We start from the raw sequence: 17,630 nt of genomic DNA on the forward strand, positions 1-17,630 counted from the left end.
AATCCACATGTGGCTGCTAATGACATTAATATAAAATTCTAGCTGCACTCCTGTTAGGCAAAACCGACAGACAATGCCTGGTAAAAAAGAAAACTCAAGGCTCTATTTTTCTTTTGCAGAGAGCTGACATTATTAGCTGCTCAGAAGGCAGCACCGTGGACCTAGCAAACTCAGAAGAATTCCTGAAGCAGATCCCTGAACTAGCTGAGGACTCGGAGCCAGATAATTGTTTTCCTGAAAGTAAGGATGCACTTCATCAATTTATTCTATGCAGGGCTACATAATTTCAGAAACATGGGGCTGCAACCCAAAATGGCTAGCCTGTGCTTCTTGTCTTCTTTTTCATGCTTCCACCTGCTGACAATGATGTAAGCGAGAGCAGTGATGGGAAGGGGGATCACCAGCTTCCATTAATTGCAGGATGCATGCTAAAAGTCAGTTGCCAGTACTATTTAACTTGTACAAGGGTTCTAAAGGTAAAGGTAAAGGTAAAGGGACCCCTGAAAATTAGGTCCAGTCGTGACCGACTCTGGGGTTGCGGCGCTCATCTCGCTTTATTGGCCAAGGGAGCCGGTGTACAGCTTCCGGGTCATGTGGCCAGCATGACTAAGCCGCTTCTGGTGAACCAGAGCATCGCACGGAAACGCCGTTTACCTTCCCACCGGAGTGGTACCTATTTATCTACTTGCACTTTGATGTTCTTTGGAACTGCTAGGTTGGCAGGAGCAGGGACCGAACAACGGGAGCTCATCCCGTCGCGGGGATTCGAACCACTGACCTTCTGATCGGCAAGTCCTAGGCTCTGTGGTTTAACCCACAGCACCACCCGTGTCCCTTACAAGGGTTGTACCAACCCCATAATGTGGATTATTATTTATTGTGTGTCTCTTTCAGAATTTGCTCAGCGTTATCCTTGGTGTATGGTGAACACTGAAAAGTTTCCAGGCAGATTATGGTGGAACCTAAGAAAGACATGCTACCGAATTGTAGAGCACAACTGGTTTGAAAGCTTCATTGTGTTCATGATTCTGCTGAGCAGTGGAGCTCTGGTATGTTAATCTGATTCTCACACGCAAAACTCTGTGGCTTAAGTGGCACACTGGACAGAGCAGAGAAAAGAAAGATTATATTTCTAAACCACCACTCCATTCCAAGATGAAATAATGCTGGCAAACAAAGGGGGCACATTTTGCTGATTTGGGAATTGGAGCTCTAGCCAGATGGTATTAAGCACCATTGATCAGTACAATCCTATGTATGTCTGCTCTGATATAAATCCCATTGAGTTCAATGGGAACTCACTTCCCAGTAAGAGTGCATAGGATTGCAGTGAGAATGAAGCCTGACTGGGTGCTTGGATCAGGTTTTCAGTTTGGGGAAATACTCGTGCACCTCTATCACCACCACCAATGGATATATATTTAATCTGGGAACACTGTTTGGAAGGCCAAATTTCTCTGAGATTATGGTGGACCCGTTATTCTTTTACCAGCATGGCACGTGCCACCATATCAAGATTCCTTTCTGTACTGTATTTCACCAGTCAAGTGTTTTAGTAGTTTTAATGTGCTCATTAGTTTAATGAATTGTATAATCATGTCACCTGCTGGTTAGTTGTTGTATGTAGGGTTGCCTATACATCTGGGTTTTCCTGGACATAGAAGGGACTGGGCCCTCAAAAATTGTGTCTAGGGAAAATTTCCGATAAGGGTTAAAATGACTGGGGAAACCCAGACGTATGGCAACCCGATGCAGCCTCCCCAACAGCTCCAGTCACAGAGGCAGCAGCAAAAGGAAGGCAGAAAAGGAAGCAAATGCCTGAGTGGGATAGGGGATGGACAGACACACGCCTGGCTAGAGCCTGGCTGGGCAGGTGCCCCTCACTTCTGTCGAGGCAGGCGGAATAAGTCCTTGAGGGGACCCACGCCTCCAATCTGGCCCTTCCCTTGCCCTTGCAGAGTGCTGAGACAGACAGGGAGCTCCTGGGTGGGCCTTAGGGTCCCTGCGGCTCCTGGGAATGTTGCCTCAACATTCTCTGAGAGGGGTCGGTGCTGGGACACCTCACTATGGGGAAACTAGGAGACTCCAAGTGTGCGCACACCAGCCTTCAGGGAAAAAGGAGTCCAGCTGCAGGGCCACGCTCCGCTTCGCCCACCGAGCTGGGGCGGATGGGCCTTCTTTGCTGGCTGCCTCACTGGCCCAGGACGGCCTCACCCCGGCAGGCAGCCCGAGGTGCCCGTTGAGCCTCCCTGTGGGATCGCTGAGACACACCCTGTCTGTCCTTCCTGTGTCTGGTGCACTACAAAGTGCATCTGGCCGGAGGAGACACGACGCCTGCTGTGTGCCAGACTCAGCCGCATGCCTGGTGGGAAGAGCAGCAAGGCAACCCGGGGAGGAATGCAGAGGCTTGGGATTGGCTGGAAATTGTGCCTCCCACCTCGCCAAACCCCAAACAGCTGGAGGCTTTGGGGAGCAGTGCTCACCCCAAGCCATGCTTGCACCAGCTGCATGCTGGGGCAGCCTTGGAGCAAAGAGGGCAACACAGTCTTGGTGCCTCGGCTGAGCCCAGTGCACCAGTGGCTGCAGCGGATTGCCTCACCACAGGATGCAAGTCAAAAGCCAGGCAGGCCCTGCCAACACATTTACCATCAATTTATTTATGGCAAATCCCCACCCCCCAAAAAAAGCTCATCAACTTTGGTGTCTGGATTTTCACCTTTTGAAATATGGCAACCCTATTGTATATGCCACTCTGTAATCTTCAGTGAAGAAGAGCAGCTAATAAATACAATAACTAAATAAATATTGATGAATACATGTGCACATTCTCCTTCTGCAGAGGAGGGAGGCATTACATCATAGAAATGTAGAATTGGATGGGACCATAAGGGTCATCTAGTCCAACCCCCTGCACTGCAGGAATCTTTCGTCCAACGTAGGGCTCGAACCCACGACACTCAGATTAAGAGGCTCATGCTCTACCGACTGAGCTGTCCTATTTAATGGTTGGAAAAAACTGAAAACCATCACAAAATGTCACATTGACAGTGGTCCAGGTGAAATCTGGAAATCAGCAAGTTTTTGCTAATAGATTGGTACTGTTCCACAAGCTGGGTAAGATAGTTTGGAACAAACAAAATCCAGGAAAAATTCAGGTGCAGAGAATTTTAAGCGTCCCTACTTTATTGTAAGCCACCCTGAGTATTTTATGTTATGGGTTGCCAGTGTTGTAACATCACTGCATTTAGTACGTGATTGCCTGGGATCATTCATTTGCCGTATCCTGTGCCCTCCAGTTCTCATGGAGATATATATATGTTTGGCACAGCTCCAGTATTTTGGTTATGCAGCAGGACTGGAAAATTGCAGTACATTCATACAATTAAGGAAAGATTGTAAAGAAGTCTGCAAATTAAAAATTCTGCTTGATCAGTAGCAAGATACATCTTAACTTTCTTATTCCAGGCATTTGAAGATATACACTTGAGTGAGAGACCAAATGTTAAAATCATGCTGGATTATGCCGACAAATTGTTCACTTACATCTTTATCCTGGAGATGCTGTTGAAGTGGGTGGCTTACGGATTCTACAAATATTTCACAAATGTTTGGTGCTGGCTTGATTTCATAATTGTAGATGTAAGTGTTGCCTTTGAACCATTCTGTGGAGTGGGTGCTGTTAGCTTCCAAGGTATAGCGACTGGGCTTTCTTGCACTCTCCTTGCTTAAGGGGAAGCCCTGCAATTTGTGCAAAATGGTTTTATGCTTTCGTTTTGAAGTGGTGCTTTAGCATGTATGAAAAACGTTTGTGCATGGCAAGGAGGCAGATTAAGGTTCATAGTGAAATTGTTCCTTTGTGTTTTTTGCTACTATAATCTCCCCTCGCTACTTTTTTCTGCAGGTCTCCTTAGTAACCCTCGTAGCAACTTTGGCTAAACAATCTGACATGGGTCCCATAAAGTCTCTCAGAACCCTAAGAGCTTTGAGGCCATTAAGAGCCCTGTCACGATTTGAAGGGATGAGGGTAAGTTGAATGAACGCCATCACTGAACATTATCCCTATGAAAATGCCTTTGGTTTGTAAATAGTTTCTTTTGAAGTCTACTGTGATGAGGGGGTGGTAGAGGGGATTGGAACAGGGATTCCCATTTGGCACATCAAAGATTTCTGCGGGTCTTGAGAGGTTTATGAACATGTTCTATATTGTTGGCAACAGACAGGCCTTTTTTCAGCCAGAACTCACCAAAACTCAGTTCCAGCTCCTCTCAGGTGGGTGCCATTGCCATTCTTAGAGAACAAGGGAAGCACTTGTGGTGAGTTCCAGCACCTCTTTTTCTAGAAAAATAGCAGTGGCAATAGATGTCCAGGAGACATCTTTGTTACCCACAACACAGTAGTTAACTTTGACGGTAAATAGTATGGAAACATTAGAGTATGAGGACCATGGGAGTGGATTTAAGGCTGCAGAGATCAAACCATGTTCTTCAAATTACTTTGAAAATCAGATTTACTTCAAGGGCAAGAGCAGCCTGTTGCTGTGATACAGAAGACATTCATGCTAGCACATGTTTCAAAATGGCACCAGGTTATCTCCATGGAACATAGCACCATCACATTCTTGAAATAAGTCACCTCTTTACTGAGGTGTCCCATCACCTGCAACAGCTCCCTGCTGTGTTCTGTGTGCAACACAGGGTGCTATTTCTCATCTCTAAAGCATTTTACCGCTTGGTTGAAATATACCTAAGAGACCACCCCTTCTCTATGCCCCATCATGATCTCTAACACTGCATGAGAACACCGACTTGAATCTATCATGCTTGGACTGAGTCTAGACGGCAGTGGCAAGGACTAGTAAACTTATTAAGGTGCCTTTTCAACATGAACATGCTTTGTTGAGATTAACTATACTTCTGCTGATCCGATCTGACATAGCTTTCCTATGAATGGGTTTGAGGGGCATTCAGTATGCAGTCTGAACCCATGATTTATATTTGGAGGTGCGTGTGGGAGGAGAGAGGTTGAAAGGCACAGTTTATTGCCTTGGAATCTTTTTTCCTTCTTGTTATTTAGATATATTATGGTGAAGTTCATGGATTTATTTTTTTACAAAAATAATTTTATAAGTGGTGTGTCTTTGTTTAGTATGTATTGTGGTATTTTATGCATTGTGACTTGCTGATATTTTTATGGATTATAATTTGGTAGTTATTTATTATAATTGTTAAAAGTAAATCTCTGTTTAAATATTGTTTGCTGATATTTAATTTCATTGTGTACTATTATATTCTGGTGGGTTATTGAATATTAATTTATTTGAGTTAAGATGTTTTTATTATGACTTTTAAAAAATCCTTTCATTCCCTTTCTTTCCCCCCTCTTCCCCACCTTTCAAAGGTGGTGGTCAATGCCTTGGTGGGCGCCATCCCATCTATTATGAACGTTCTTCTAGTCTGCCTCATTTTCTGGCTCATCTTCAGCATTGTGGGAGTCAACTTGTTTGCAGGAAAGTTTGGAAAATGCGTTAACATGACTGAAGCAAATGCCAGCATAAATGAGACCATAATTACTAACTTCAGTGACTGTAAGGAGCACAACAGGACCGACGGGATGTTATACTGGATTACAGTTAAAGTGAATTTTGATAATGTTGGCTCTGGCTACCTGGCTCTTCTCCAAGTGGTAGGTCTTATAGCACAATGCACCTGTCTCCGCATTCTCATTCTCTCTTTCCTGTCTACCTTCACTGTTGCCGCTGTTGCCTTTAGTAAAGGTAAAGGTACCCCTGCCCGTATGGGCCAGTCTTGACAGACTCTGGGGTTGTGTGCCCATCTCACTTAAGAGGCCAGGGGCCAGCGCTGTCCGGAGACACTTCCGGGTCACGTGGCCAGCGTGACATCGCTGCTCTGGCGAGCCAGAGCCGCACACGGAAACGCCGTTTACCTTCCCGCTGGTAAGCGGTCCCTATTTATCTACTTGCACCCGGAGGTGCTTTCGAACTGCTAGGTTGGGAGGTGCTGGGATCGAGCAGCGGGAGCGCACCCCGCCGCAGGGATTCGAACCGCCGACCTTTCGATCGGCAAGTCCTAGGCGCTGAGGCTTTAACCCACAGCGCCACCTGCGTCCCTTCGCTGTTGCCTTTAGTGATACCTAAAAGCAAGACTTTTATGATAGTTGCTGTTGCTGCAATAACTCCCTCAGTGCATCCTTGCTTCAAAAGCCATTCTCTTTCTTTCTCAGTAACACTTGTTCTTCTGAGTCTATAATAACTATAGCCATAAGTTAATTATGTACATTGTATAGAGAATTTTGTCACTGAATGGTCTATAAATCTTTATAGCTACAAACAAACAAACACAGCTACTTTCTAATCCTTTGTTTTGTGGCAAGTTGTTTAAAAATACATGTTAAATATTGAACGTTCTCTGCTCAAAACATTAGTAATATCCTCTAAGGACTCCAGGATCTGGTGGCTTGTTACTTTGCCTGTTAGCTCTCAAACACCACCTTTTGCCAACTCTGCTTGATTTAGCCAAACTCATTTGGAGTTTGGCTAAATCAATTTAGTTTACCAACTAAAGATGTCAGGGACTGAATCGAAGAGTCTTGTGTGCAAAGCATGCTTTCTACCACTGAGGTTTGGCTAGCTCATCAATGCTGGTGCCTCACAGCCTGAGCTGAGCAGGACTGGTGTCATATCTAAGAAACCAGCATCCTTTGGGTCACTGGCCTATATTTACTCAAAGACAGGTGTGGATATTTGCACAATATATTCTGAGTGAAGACTGATGCAAAGAAGTCAAAAAGATTCACTAGGTTTTTCCCACCCTCTTTCAGCACATCTATTGACGTACCTTAATCATATTTATATTAGTCTGTTTTTTCTCTAGGCAACTTTCAAAGGTTGGATGGAGATAATGTATGCAGCAGCAGATTCAACTGATGTAAGTCACAGAAATGCACGTGCTCATTCTTCTCTTCTTTTCACCTGCTCAGTGGTGTAATAGTAACGTAAGGGAACCCGCTCAAGAGTCAAACTAAATTAATATCAGTGTGTATGGCATGTTGCTCTGAGAGGCCTTCTGCCATTTCCCTCACAGTGAGAAGTGAAGTTACAGGGAACCAGGCAGAGGGCCTTCTTGGTAGTGGTGCCCTCCCTGTGGAACGCCCTCCCATCAGATGTCAAGGAGATAAATAACTATACAACTTTTAGAAGACATCTGAAGGCAGCCTTGTATAGGGAAGCTTTTTAATGTTTCATGCTTTGTTTTTGTATATGCTGGAAGTATATACAACCCAGTGAGACGGGCAACCCTGTCAGAGGAGTGGGGTACAAACAATATTATTATTATTATTATTATTATTATTATTATTATGGCTGCCACTGAAAATGACAGTTGTGTGTCGAACTCAGGCTTATCCAGTCTAATGTCCTCCATTTCTCTCAGTAACATCTGGTAGAATTCACCCTTGTTTTGCCATCAAAGTGTTCTTTATTTCCCAGAACCACCCACCACGGCAGCCAGTGATTTGGAGCAAGGCAGGGTAACATTTAGCACAACATGATCTAATGTAGCCCTCAGAGAGCCTAAGTGTGATCATTTTCATAGAACAAAGCTGTAAATAAAGGGGTTAAATTAGGCAGACAGCCTGGGAGGTCAGCTTTCTACATAGCAGTCTTGCTCCTGTGGTGTCAATTAACTGTAATTATCAAACACTTGCCTTTTCAAGACCCAGCAAAAGGTCTCGCTAAGTCACCCTGGGTGATCTAGCCTGCCTTCAGCACAGGCAAAAAACCGAAAACAGTCTTTCAAGTATTGTTAAGGAAATCCCAAACAGGAGACAAATCAATTTTGCACCACGCAGTACGAGATCCTGAAGGGCCAATTCAAAACAGGCATAATGGAGCTGTAAAGTTCTCAGACAGGGGTTGTACTTTTATGTGGGGCACCACTGTTTCCTTAAATTCTAGTATAATATGGTTAGGCTTTCCCACAGTGATCGGTTTTATACAGGGGTGGGCTTTCCGACAAACGTGTTGTGCGAAGACAGGGAACCAAACTAGGCATAGCACAGGAGCTCTGTGAACAGTCTCTCTTGGAAGTTGTGACTGAGAGTGACAGCAGCTGCTTAAAGCTCCTTCCCACAGATTTCCCATCTGGAGTGGGGAAACTGGGAAATCTATATAACATTTCCTCCACAGGAAAAAAATAGGTCCGGGAGAGGAATACAACACAGATATATATTAGGAGGGTAATGGGTAGCCAGGGCTGAAAATGTAAGTTGCAGTTTCTCTTAGTTTCTCAGTTTTCCAATCTTAAGTTCTGTTCTTCATATTTCCACATAAGTTTCCGTTTTTTGCAAAAATCCTCCTGAAAATTCATCAGCAAATTTCTCCTAATGTACACACGTTTGTGTGCAAGTTTGCCTAAGATATACAGTTTTGCAAAGCAATTTCCCCAAATATAATGCATGTTTGTTTGTTATTTTAATGAATATAAGCATTTTTATATTCCCAGTTTAACCTAGCATGTGCATATTGTTTTTACACGTGTTGGAGATCTGTATTGCCAAATTTGGAGAAGCGTGAATTTTGAAGGATGGCTGTGTTTCAGTTTGCATATTGTTTTGGAAACTGCAAATTACAAAGGTTTGCCTTTAAATGCAAACTGAACCAACCTTTCCCCCCATCCGCAGTAACATGTTAAGCTTTCCTTGCCCCATGAAAGGTACATGGCACAGTTCTACTGCTGCAGCAAAAGAGGTTTGCTCCTGTAAGCAGTCTGGATGGGACCCTATCTGGGCCTCTCCATATATAAACTGCTCTGACTGTCTTGGTGAAAGAATGAGCTATAAGCAGATTCATCATAAGTGACTTACTGTGGCAATGGGAAGAGATTTATAAATGAGCCAGAGGGCAACTTCAGTGATCCCATGATAAATGTCTACTTCCCTCTTGCAAACCTCTCTGGATAATTGCTCAGAGACAGCGCTGTAGCTGCTTAGCTCCAAAGGCAGCCACCGTCTCTTGGTACGGCAACCAATGAGAAAAATGTTAACAAGGGGTCGCCACAAACCTACCCACTTTAATTGCCTTTCTCTCCTTTTTCCCTTTTCTTTTCTCAGTCATGTTTCAATGTGCTTTTCGTATTTGCAGGTGGAATACCAGCCCAAATGGGAAGCTAACAAATATATGTACATCTATTTTGTGGTTTTTATCATCTGTGGCTCCTTCTTCACTCTGAACCTTTTCGTTGGCGTCATTATTGATAATTTTAATCAACAAAAGAAAAAGGTAAGTATCAAGAAAGTGTTTCTCTTTCCTTACGCCTGCTGAAAGTGAACCCTTGAAGAATCAGACCAGTTAGATGGGTACCTTCTACTGGACCAGCCTCCATTAGTGAAAGAAAATTCATGCTTTTGATGGGGAAACTCTGACCTTTATTAGGCTTAATTAGACTCAGCAGGCCTTTCTGTTGGGCCCACAGGCTGTATCGGGAGAACCACGCCCACCTGCCAGTCACCTGACATCATATAACAGCTAAAAAGATCCCTTATCTCTGACTGAAGCACTGAAGCATTAAGTTAAGATATAAACCTCTTTGAGGAAAAAAGGCAGCAGAAAGATTAGGGATGTAAGAAGGCAGAGATTTCCACTCCAACCTGTATCCTTCACAGTCTGTGCCATTTCTGTTCTACTGCAGTTCAGTTTCTTCAGAATTCTATGTTATTCCCCTTGCTGCCCACTCACGTTCATTTCAGTGGAAAGGAAATGAAACAATGTTTGTTGTTGTTTAGTCGTTTAGTTGTGTCCGACTCTCCCGCAGTTTGGTCAAACTCATGCTGGTAGCTTCGAGAACACTGTCCAACCATCTCGTCCTCTGTCGTCCCCTTCTCCTTGTGCCCTCCATCTTTCCCAACATCAGGGTCTTTTCCAGGGAGTCTTCTCTTCTCATGAGGTGGCCAAAGTATTGGAGCCTCAGCTTCAGGATCTGTCCTTCCAGTGAGCACTCAGGGCTGATTTCCTTCAGAATGGATAGGTTTGATCTTCTTGCAGTCCATGGGACTCTCAAGAGTCTCCTCCAGCACCATAATTCAAAAGCATCAATTCTTTGGCGATCAGCCTTCTTTATGGTCCAGCTCTCACTTCCATACATCACTACTGGGAAAACCATAGCTTTAACTATACGGACCTTTGTTGGCAAGGTGATGTCTCTGCTTTTTAAGATGCTGTCTAGGTTTGTCATTGCTTTTCTCCCAATTTGCAGGCATCTTTTAATTTCAGTGTTTAGGGAATGTTTAGGGAAGTTTTTAATGTCTGAGGTTTTTGTGTGCTTTTAATTCTGTTAGGAGTTGCCCAGAGTGGCTGAGGTATAAATTTATTATTATTATTATTATTATTAACAAAAATGCAAACAGATACCAACTGAATTCATTGACTGATTTCTGTTTCTGATCCCAGGTGAATGCATGAAACTCAGCCCTTTACATTTCTTCGTCCTTTTTTGTTGGAATTCTCCAACATCCCTAAAGCATCTCTTATCCCAAATGGGAAATCAGCCCTGTGCTTGCTCTTTTGTGGCAAAAGGCAGCATTAGAACAGGAGGTGCAGTTGTGCAGGAAACTGCAGGAGGGGAGAGTGCTCTGGTGCTCAGGCCCCTCTTGTGGCCAAACAATATATAATCTGAACCCAACAATGTTAGTTTTCTTATCTCTTTGCAGTTTGGTGGAGAAGACATCTTCATGACGGAGGAACAAAAAAAATATTATAATGCCATGAAAAAACTGGGGTCCAAGAAACCTCAAAAACCCATCCCACGGCCACTGGTGAGTACATGTCAACTGTTCTAGACAAAAGACTTCCAATAGGTGAACAGAAATGTAAAAAGGAATAAGGCTGCTAATGTATGATTAAGATGCAGAGCAAACTTAGTTGGCGAATACAAAGTTTAATCTTGGGGCTGAGAATTAAGAGCACTCTGGTATGTTACTGCAATAGGGAATTAAATGGAAATATTAAAGGCAGTGAGTGAATGCTTCTGTAGGATAAGTTGTAAGTAATCTCACATTTCCTTCAGTATATTGGAAGAAGTGACGGGGCTCAGGGTGCTTCCAGATGTGAGTTTATTGTGGAAGCAATGCAGCTCAGGCATGCAAGGATTTTCATGGCATCAGCACAGCATCATTCTCATCGAAATGCCAGAATATCCTCTCTCTTTTTTACATTTAACTCAAAATTCCACTTGCTGTGGGAAGGCCCCCAATAACAAATGAAAGACACCTCTTTCCACTTGAAAGGGATATTTGATCCTTCCTTCCTTCCTTTCTTTCTTTCTTTTTTTTTTTTTTGGTTTAAGCAATTTTTGATATGTTGTTGTCTGACTAAATTATTGAAGGATAACAGGTAGCTATGTGTAATGGTTCTAGGGGGTTGCTCGTGCGTAAGTCGTCGCCACACCTGGCTGAGTCACCTGGGTGAACCCTTTCTGTCCGGACAGCCACCCATCCGTGGCTGTCTCAGTCGCTGGCAGAATCCGTCAGTGAGCGTTTCTTGAACTTCTTCCAGCAAAGAAGTTCTTTGACGCCCAGTCGCCTCCTACTCTCCCTGCGCTGAAGTCTTCTGCGCAGGGAGGGTGTGGGCAGCGGAGGACCCGTGCTCTCCCCGCTGGTCTCCGGCGAGGAGTCCAGGAGCCTTCTCTCCGATTCCCCCATCTGCCCCCCTTCTCCACTGGTGCTACGCTGATTTCCTTCCCCACCAGATGGGCTGCCTCTCTCCCTACTGGGACCCTCTCTGGCATCCCTCTGGAGCCTTCCCTCCACCTCTGGCTCCGATGGCAGTTCCCTGACACTATGAATTGATTCTACACAAATCCTGGGAAATCTTTCTCCCCTTGCCTTTAGAACAAATACCAAGGATTCCTCTTCGACATCGTAACTCGCCAAGCTTTCGATGTTGCCATCATGGCCCTCATCTGCCTTAATATGGTCACGATGATGGTGGAGTCAGATGACCAGTCCGAAGGGAAGACATTTGTTCTTAACAAAATAAACATCCTCTTTATCGTCGTCTTCACAATAGAGTGTGTCATGAAGCTGGTGGCTCTGAGATACTATTACTTCACCAATGGATGGAACATTTTTGACCTGGTGGTCGTGATCATGTCAATTGTTGGTAAGTCGCTACAGAATAATGTGCTCTTGACTAGCTCTTAGCAACCCAACCAGAGTTGAAGCATTTTAAACCTCATCACATACACCACACATTTGAATTACTGTATTTTTCGCTCTATAACACGCACCTGACCATAACACGCACATAGTTTTTAGAGGAGGAAAACAAGAAAAAAAAATGCTGAATGAAACAGTGGATGTATCATTTTGGTGCTTCATGCTGTGGCCACAGACATGTGATCTGACGGTGAGTTTGGGGTAGGCCAATGCAAAAATCCCGAGAATCCATGTGGATCTGTACTTTGTAACCACAGCAACCAAAAACAGCTTTTACAACTTTGTAAACAAAGCAACCGAAAACAGAAGAGAGTGGGCAATAAGACCCTGAGGCAGAATGCAGGAAAGCAGCAGCCTCCTCTCTGCAGCGCGCGATCTGATTTTTGCCTGATTTTTGCCCCTGCACTCAGGCCAGTCGGCTCCAGGGACCACACATTCGCTCAATAACACGCACAGACATTTCCCCTTACTTTTTAGGAGAAAAAAATGTGAGTGTTATAGAGAGAAAAATACGGTACATGACTTCCTCCAAAGAATCCAATAAATGGTAATTTGTTAAGGGTGCTGGAATTGTAGCTCTACCAGGGGGCAAACAACAGTTCTGATAATTCTTTAGGTACAGCCACATATGTCAAATATGATGTAAATGTCTGGTGTCCCAGGAACACCTGGGAGCTGTGGCCAAAGATGGATTGTGTCCCCTGAGGTTGCCATATGGAGTCTGCCAGAGAGGAATCCCTGAGAAATTGGATTTTTAAAGTGCTCAACTCTAGCTGAACTGTGCCCAAAATTAAATACATGGCATTTTAGAACTATGACTCCCACTTCCAAAACTATGTTTTAAAAGCCCCCAGGAAGGAATCAGACACCAGCAACAACATTTTATTAGGAATACAATAGAAAATGCAGAAGTGACCCCTTGCTGGACTTCTTTTAACTTTAAACAATTAAGGGTTAGCCTGCTGAGCAGCCATTTAGCTTTTCGTTGCTTATTTCTCCCCTTCAGGCAGCCTGCTTTCCGGCATTGTGGTTTCATTTTCGCCTACACTTTTCCGGGTGATACGTCTGGTGCGAATAGGGCGAATACTCCGCCTGATCCGATCCGCCAGAGGGATCAGGACTCTTCTCTTTGCCTTGATGATGTCCCTCCCTGCCTTGTTCAACATTGGCCTCCTGCTTTTCCTAGTCATGTTCATTTACGCCATTTTTGGCATGGCCAACTTTGCCTACGTCAAAAAGGAGGCTGGGATTGATGACATGTTCAACTTTGAGACCTTTGCCAACAGCATGCTCTGCCTCTTCGAAATCACCACGTCTGCTGGCTGGGATGGACTCCTCAGCCCCATATTGAACACTGGGCCTCCATTCTGCGACCCGAACCTCGGCATGACGTCAACTTTCTCCAAGGGTGACTGTGGGAGCCCAGCTGTAGGCATCCTGTTCTTTGTTACTTACATAATTATATCCTTTCTCATAGTTGTAAATATGTACATTGCAGTTATTCTGGAGAACTTCAACGTTGCCACAGAAGAGAGCACTGAACCTTTAGGTGACGATGACTTTGAAATGTTTTATGAGGTGTGGGAGAAGTTTGACCCTAAAGCTACCCAGTTTATTTCATTCTCCGAACTTTCTAACTTCGCTCATGCGCTGGCAGAGCCCTTGCGCATACAGAAGCCAAACGTGCTTGAGCTCATGGCCATGGATCTTCCCATGGTAACTGGGGATAGGATCCACTGCTTGGACATCCTCTTTGCTTTCACCAAAAGGGTTCTTGGAGACTCGGGAGAGATGGACACCCTTAAGCAACAAATGGAGGAGAAATTCATGGCAGCAAACCCGTCCAAGGCTTCTTACGAACCAATCACCACCACGCTCAGGTGGAAATACGAGGAGGCGTCTGCTGCTGTTATACAGAAGGCCTTCCGGAGTCATTTGCTCCAGCGTTCCATGAAGCAGGCCTCTTTCTTACACCGACACAAAACCAGCGATGGAGATATCCTTGACGAAGATGCTCCGGAACAAGAAGGTCTCCTTGCACAGCTAATGAATGAAAACTATATCACAGACACAGACAAGTCCCACACAACATCCTTGGAATCTATTCCTCCATCCTACCGCAGTGTTACTGGAGAACTTGATGATGCTTTTGAGGGGGAAGCAGCAGTGTCTCCTGAAAACGACAAAGCTAGAGATGGCCAGCTGTTTACAGGCAAAGGCAAGAGGTCTAACGTGTAGATGCTGGTCAAGCACACCTTTAAACAGACACAGTGCCACTCAGACACCAAGCAATGGTTCTCTTATTGCGGAATCCAAGAAGACTCCACCCCTCAGATTATGAACACCTGCCTTTTTTTTTTTTTACCATACTACCTTTAGCACTGCTCATTTTTTTCTAGCTGCATGAAAAGGGAAGGATCTGTGAAAAGCTATCATAATCTTTATGTTAGAATCATCTCTCGGACATGGGTATCATTGCTGTGATGACTGTGATTCTTTCCTTACTGCACCGAAGTGAGCTTAAGCCCACGGAGAATATAACTTGCTGGCCCCTATGGGACCAGAGTACGGCTCTTTCTGGTCTGGAAATAGAGGACTCCTTTGATGCACCAGCCAAGAAGTTTGGCAAGCGTTTACCTTTCCTCCGTGTTGGTGGTCCACACAGGTTCTTATTGTTTCAGATTTTTAATTTGGTGGGGAGTCTTCTATACATCTCATGGAACCTGGGGGTGCAAGCGAGGGCAGGGAGTGCTCATTGCCAGCAGGAAGCACGAGAAATGCACTTACCCATGCATTCTGGGTCAGTGGATTGAGCCAGAGGAAATTAAGAACTGCATTCTTCCTGTCTGCAGTGGAAGAGCATCCAGACTTTAAGGCTGAGCCCTCTGCTGCCAGAAGACTTCCTTCCCGTCCAATTAAGTCTGGAAAGTGGGATTCTTTGGGGGGGGGTGGAGTTGGGGCCTGGAAGGCCTTTAGGCCCCACCCTGCTGCTGATTGGGCTGCAGCTGTGTGCAGTGGGTCTGAGTTTAAATTGTTTGATTCAAGCCCAGTCCCCAATGGATCCCAGTTATCCTAATTTGAGGTAGGCCTGTTCTAAATTGAGGCAGAAGGGTAGGGAGCTACTTGCTCATCTAGGGTTGCTGTACGTCCCAAATTTCCCAGACATAGCTGAAATATAGCAGCCGGTATCAGTGTCCGGGTGGAAATCACTAAAATGTCTAGGGAAATGTTGGAAGTCTACATTTTGGCGAATCTCCTTAAAAATAGCTCAAAAACTTGATTATTTCTTCTTCCTTTTCCTTTTCCTTTTTTTTTTTTTTTTTTTTTTTGATTTTGCAAAAGCAGCTCAAGAACTTTTGGGCAAAACTTTAAAAAGCTCAACAACTTTTGTGTCCGGATTTTCACTTTTTGAAACATGGCAGCCCTAGCTCATCACTTACCTACAGGCAGAAAGAATGCTTATACAAAGTCATAACTCAATTGCTCATCTGGAAACAACACATGAAAGCAGAAACAACTGGATAGAAAGCTGTTCTATTCACCACTGTTATTCTTTATGTAACATATTTCATGTACATGGCACTTTGCAGAATAACAGGCATAAAACCACTGGTTGCTGCCCAAACTGGAACTTAACACTTTCGACCTCCCTGTCTGACCAATATAGCCGCTGCATGTTTTGTTGATAGAGCATCTTCTGGAATATGATAAACATATCAAGAATCACCATGATGTGTATATATTATTGTAGCCATGTTGCTGCCATTGTTATAATACAATAAACAGACCAAGAAGCAATCCAGAAATATGGATGAAATGAGGAAAGAGCATGGGTTATGTTTACAGCACTGATGGGTTTATGCATATTTCCCTGGGGAAGGAATTCCAAAGATGTGGAGTCACCACTAAAAAGCCCCATCTCTTTCTTTTTAAAAATAATATTTATTAAAATTTTAAAGGTTACAGAAAGAAAAAGTAAAAATACCACATTAAACAAAAACAAAACAACACATCACAATATAAAAAATGGAGAAATAAAACCCATTAAACAAAAACAAAAACGCAAAGAAAAATACATCAGATCTCCTCATTACTAATCTTTCATTAGCTTATTTCCTTGACCTCCTCACACCTCCCTTTTTTGTATTCTAGATCAGTTATCCATTTCAGCAAATCCTTTCCCTCTTTTAAGATTTTTGTCCTGTAAATTGTCTTAATATAATGTAACTTTACTTTTCCTCCTTTCACCAGTTAACAGTCAGTTATTCCCAAATCCTTTATATCATTCCTGCTAAAATCATATAATATTATTCCAACATCCTTCTAACAGTTATTAATTTTACAATGTTTCTGTAAATAGTCTTTAAGTTTCCTCCAATCTTCCTCCACCGACTCTTCTCCCTGGTCTCAGATTCTGCTAGTCATTTCCGCCAGTTCCATGTAGTCCATCACCTTCATCTGCCATTCTTCCCGGGTGGGTAAATCTTGTGTCTTCCAGTACTTTGCAATAAGTATTCTTGCTGCTGTTGTAGCATACATAAAGTTCTGTCCTTCTTTGGCACCAATTGGCCGACCATGCCCAGGAGAAAGGCCTCTGGTTTCTTCAGAAAGGTATATTTAAATACCTTTTTCATTTCATTATAGATCATCTCCCAGAAGGTCTTAATCTTTGGGCATGTCCACCAGAGGTGAAAGAATGTACCTTCAGTCTCTTTACATTTCCAACATTTATTATCGGGCAGATGATAGATTTTTGCAAGCTTGACTGGTGTCATGTACCACCTGTATATCATTTTCATTATATTCTCTCTTAAGGCATTACATGCCGTGAACTTGATACCTGTGGTCCATAACTGTTCCCAGTCAGCCATCATAATATTATGTCCAACATCTTGTGCCCATTTAATCATAACAGATTTCACCGTTTCATCCTGAGTATTCCATTTCAACAGCAAGTTATACATTCTTGACAAGTTCTTAATTTTAGGATCTAGCAGTTCTATTTCCAATTTTGATTTTTCCACCTGGAAGCCATTTTTTTTGTCCAAATTATATGCCTCCATTATCTGGTAATAGTGAAGCACTCTATTTTTGCACTCTATTTTTTAATTTTTCACAACTCTGCAATTTTAGTCTGTCTCCCTTAAAAAGCCCCATCTCTGGTTGCTGCCCATCAAAGATATTGTATTGGTGGTCTAGAAAACAGGGTCTCCGAAAGTCCATTTTACAACCCAGGCAGGTTCATAGGGATGCAGCTGCTCCTTAAGATGACCTGCTCTCAAATTGTTTAGGGTGCTAAAGGTGAAAATGAATACCTAAAGGAAAAGGGCAACCTTAGACTGCTTGTAATGTGTGAAATGGCCCTTAGTCAGAGTTGCAAGATTTAAGGAACAAGGAGGATG

At 43.6% G+C, this 17,630-nt stretch overlaps 1 protein-coding gene across 6 annotated transcripts in view; it reads left to right on the forward strand.

Annotated features, from left to right (window-relative positions):
- The window catches only part of LOC307227163 (sodium channel protein type 5 subunit alpha-like), a 38,709-nt gene extending 22,675 nt beyond the window's left edge, over positions 1-16,034 (forward strand). For 4 of the 6 annotated variants that reach the window (XM_079996347.1, XM_079996346.1, XM_079996344.1 and 1 more), the window contains exons 15-24: positions 120-240; positions 895-1,049; positions 3,466-3,639; positions 3,902-4,024; positions 5,398-5,682; positions 6,891-6,944; positions 9,158-9,295; positions 10,723-10,827; positions 11,902-12,172; positions 13,235-16,034. In XM_079996347.1, the coding sequence (XP_079852473.1) occupies positions 120-240; positions 895-1,049; positions 3,466-3,639; positions 3,902-4,024; positions 5,398-5,682; positions 6,891-6,944; positions 9,158-9,295; positions 10,723-10,827; positions 11,902-12,172; positions 13,235-14,466 (2,658 nt within the window). In that variant the 3' untranslated portion in view covers positions 14,467-16,034. The remainder of the gene's footprint in view (positions 1-119; positions 241-894; positions 1,050-3,465; positions 3,640-3,901; positions 4,025-5,397; positions 5,683-6,890; positions 6,945-9,157; positions 9,296-10,722; positions 10,828-11,901; positions 12,173-13,234) is intronic. The other 2 variants (XM_079996348.1, XM_079996349.1) reach the window with 1 other exon arrangement.
- Positions 16,035-17,630: the final 1,596 nt, after the last annotated feature.

This window comes from Podarcis cretensis, assembly GCF_951804945.1.
Source record: "Podarcis cretensis genome assembly, chromosome: 12".
Lineage (NCBI taxonomy): Eukaryota > Metazoa > Chordata > Lepidosauria > Squamata > Lacertidae > Podarcis > Podarcis cretensis.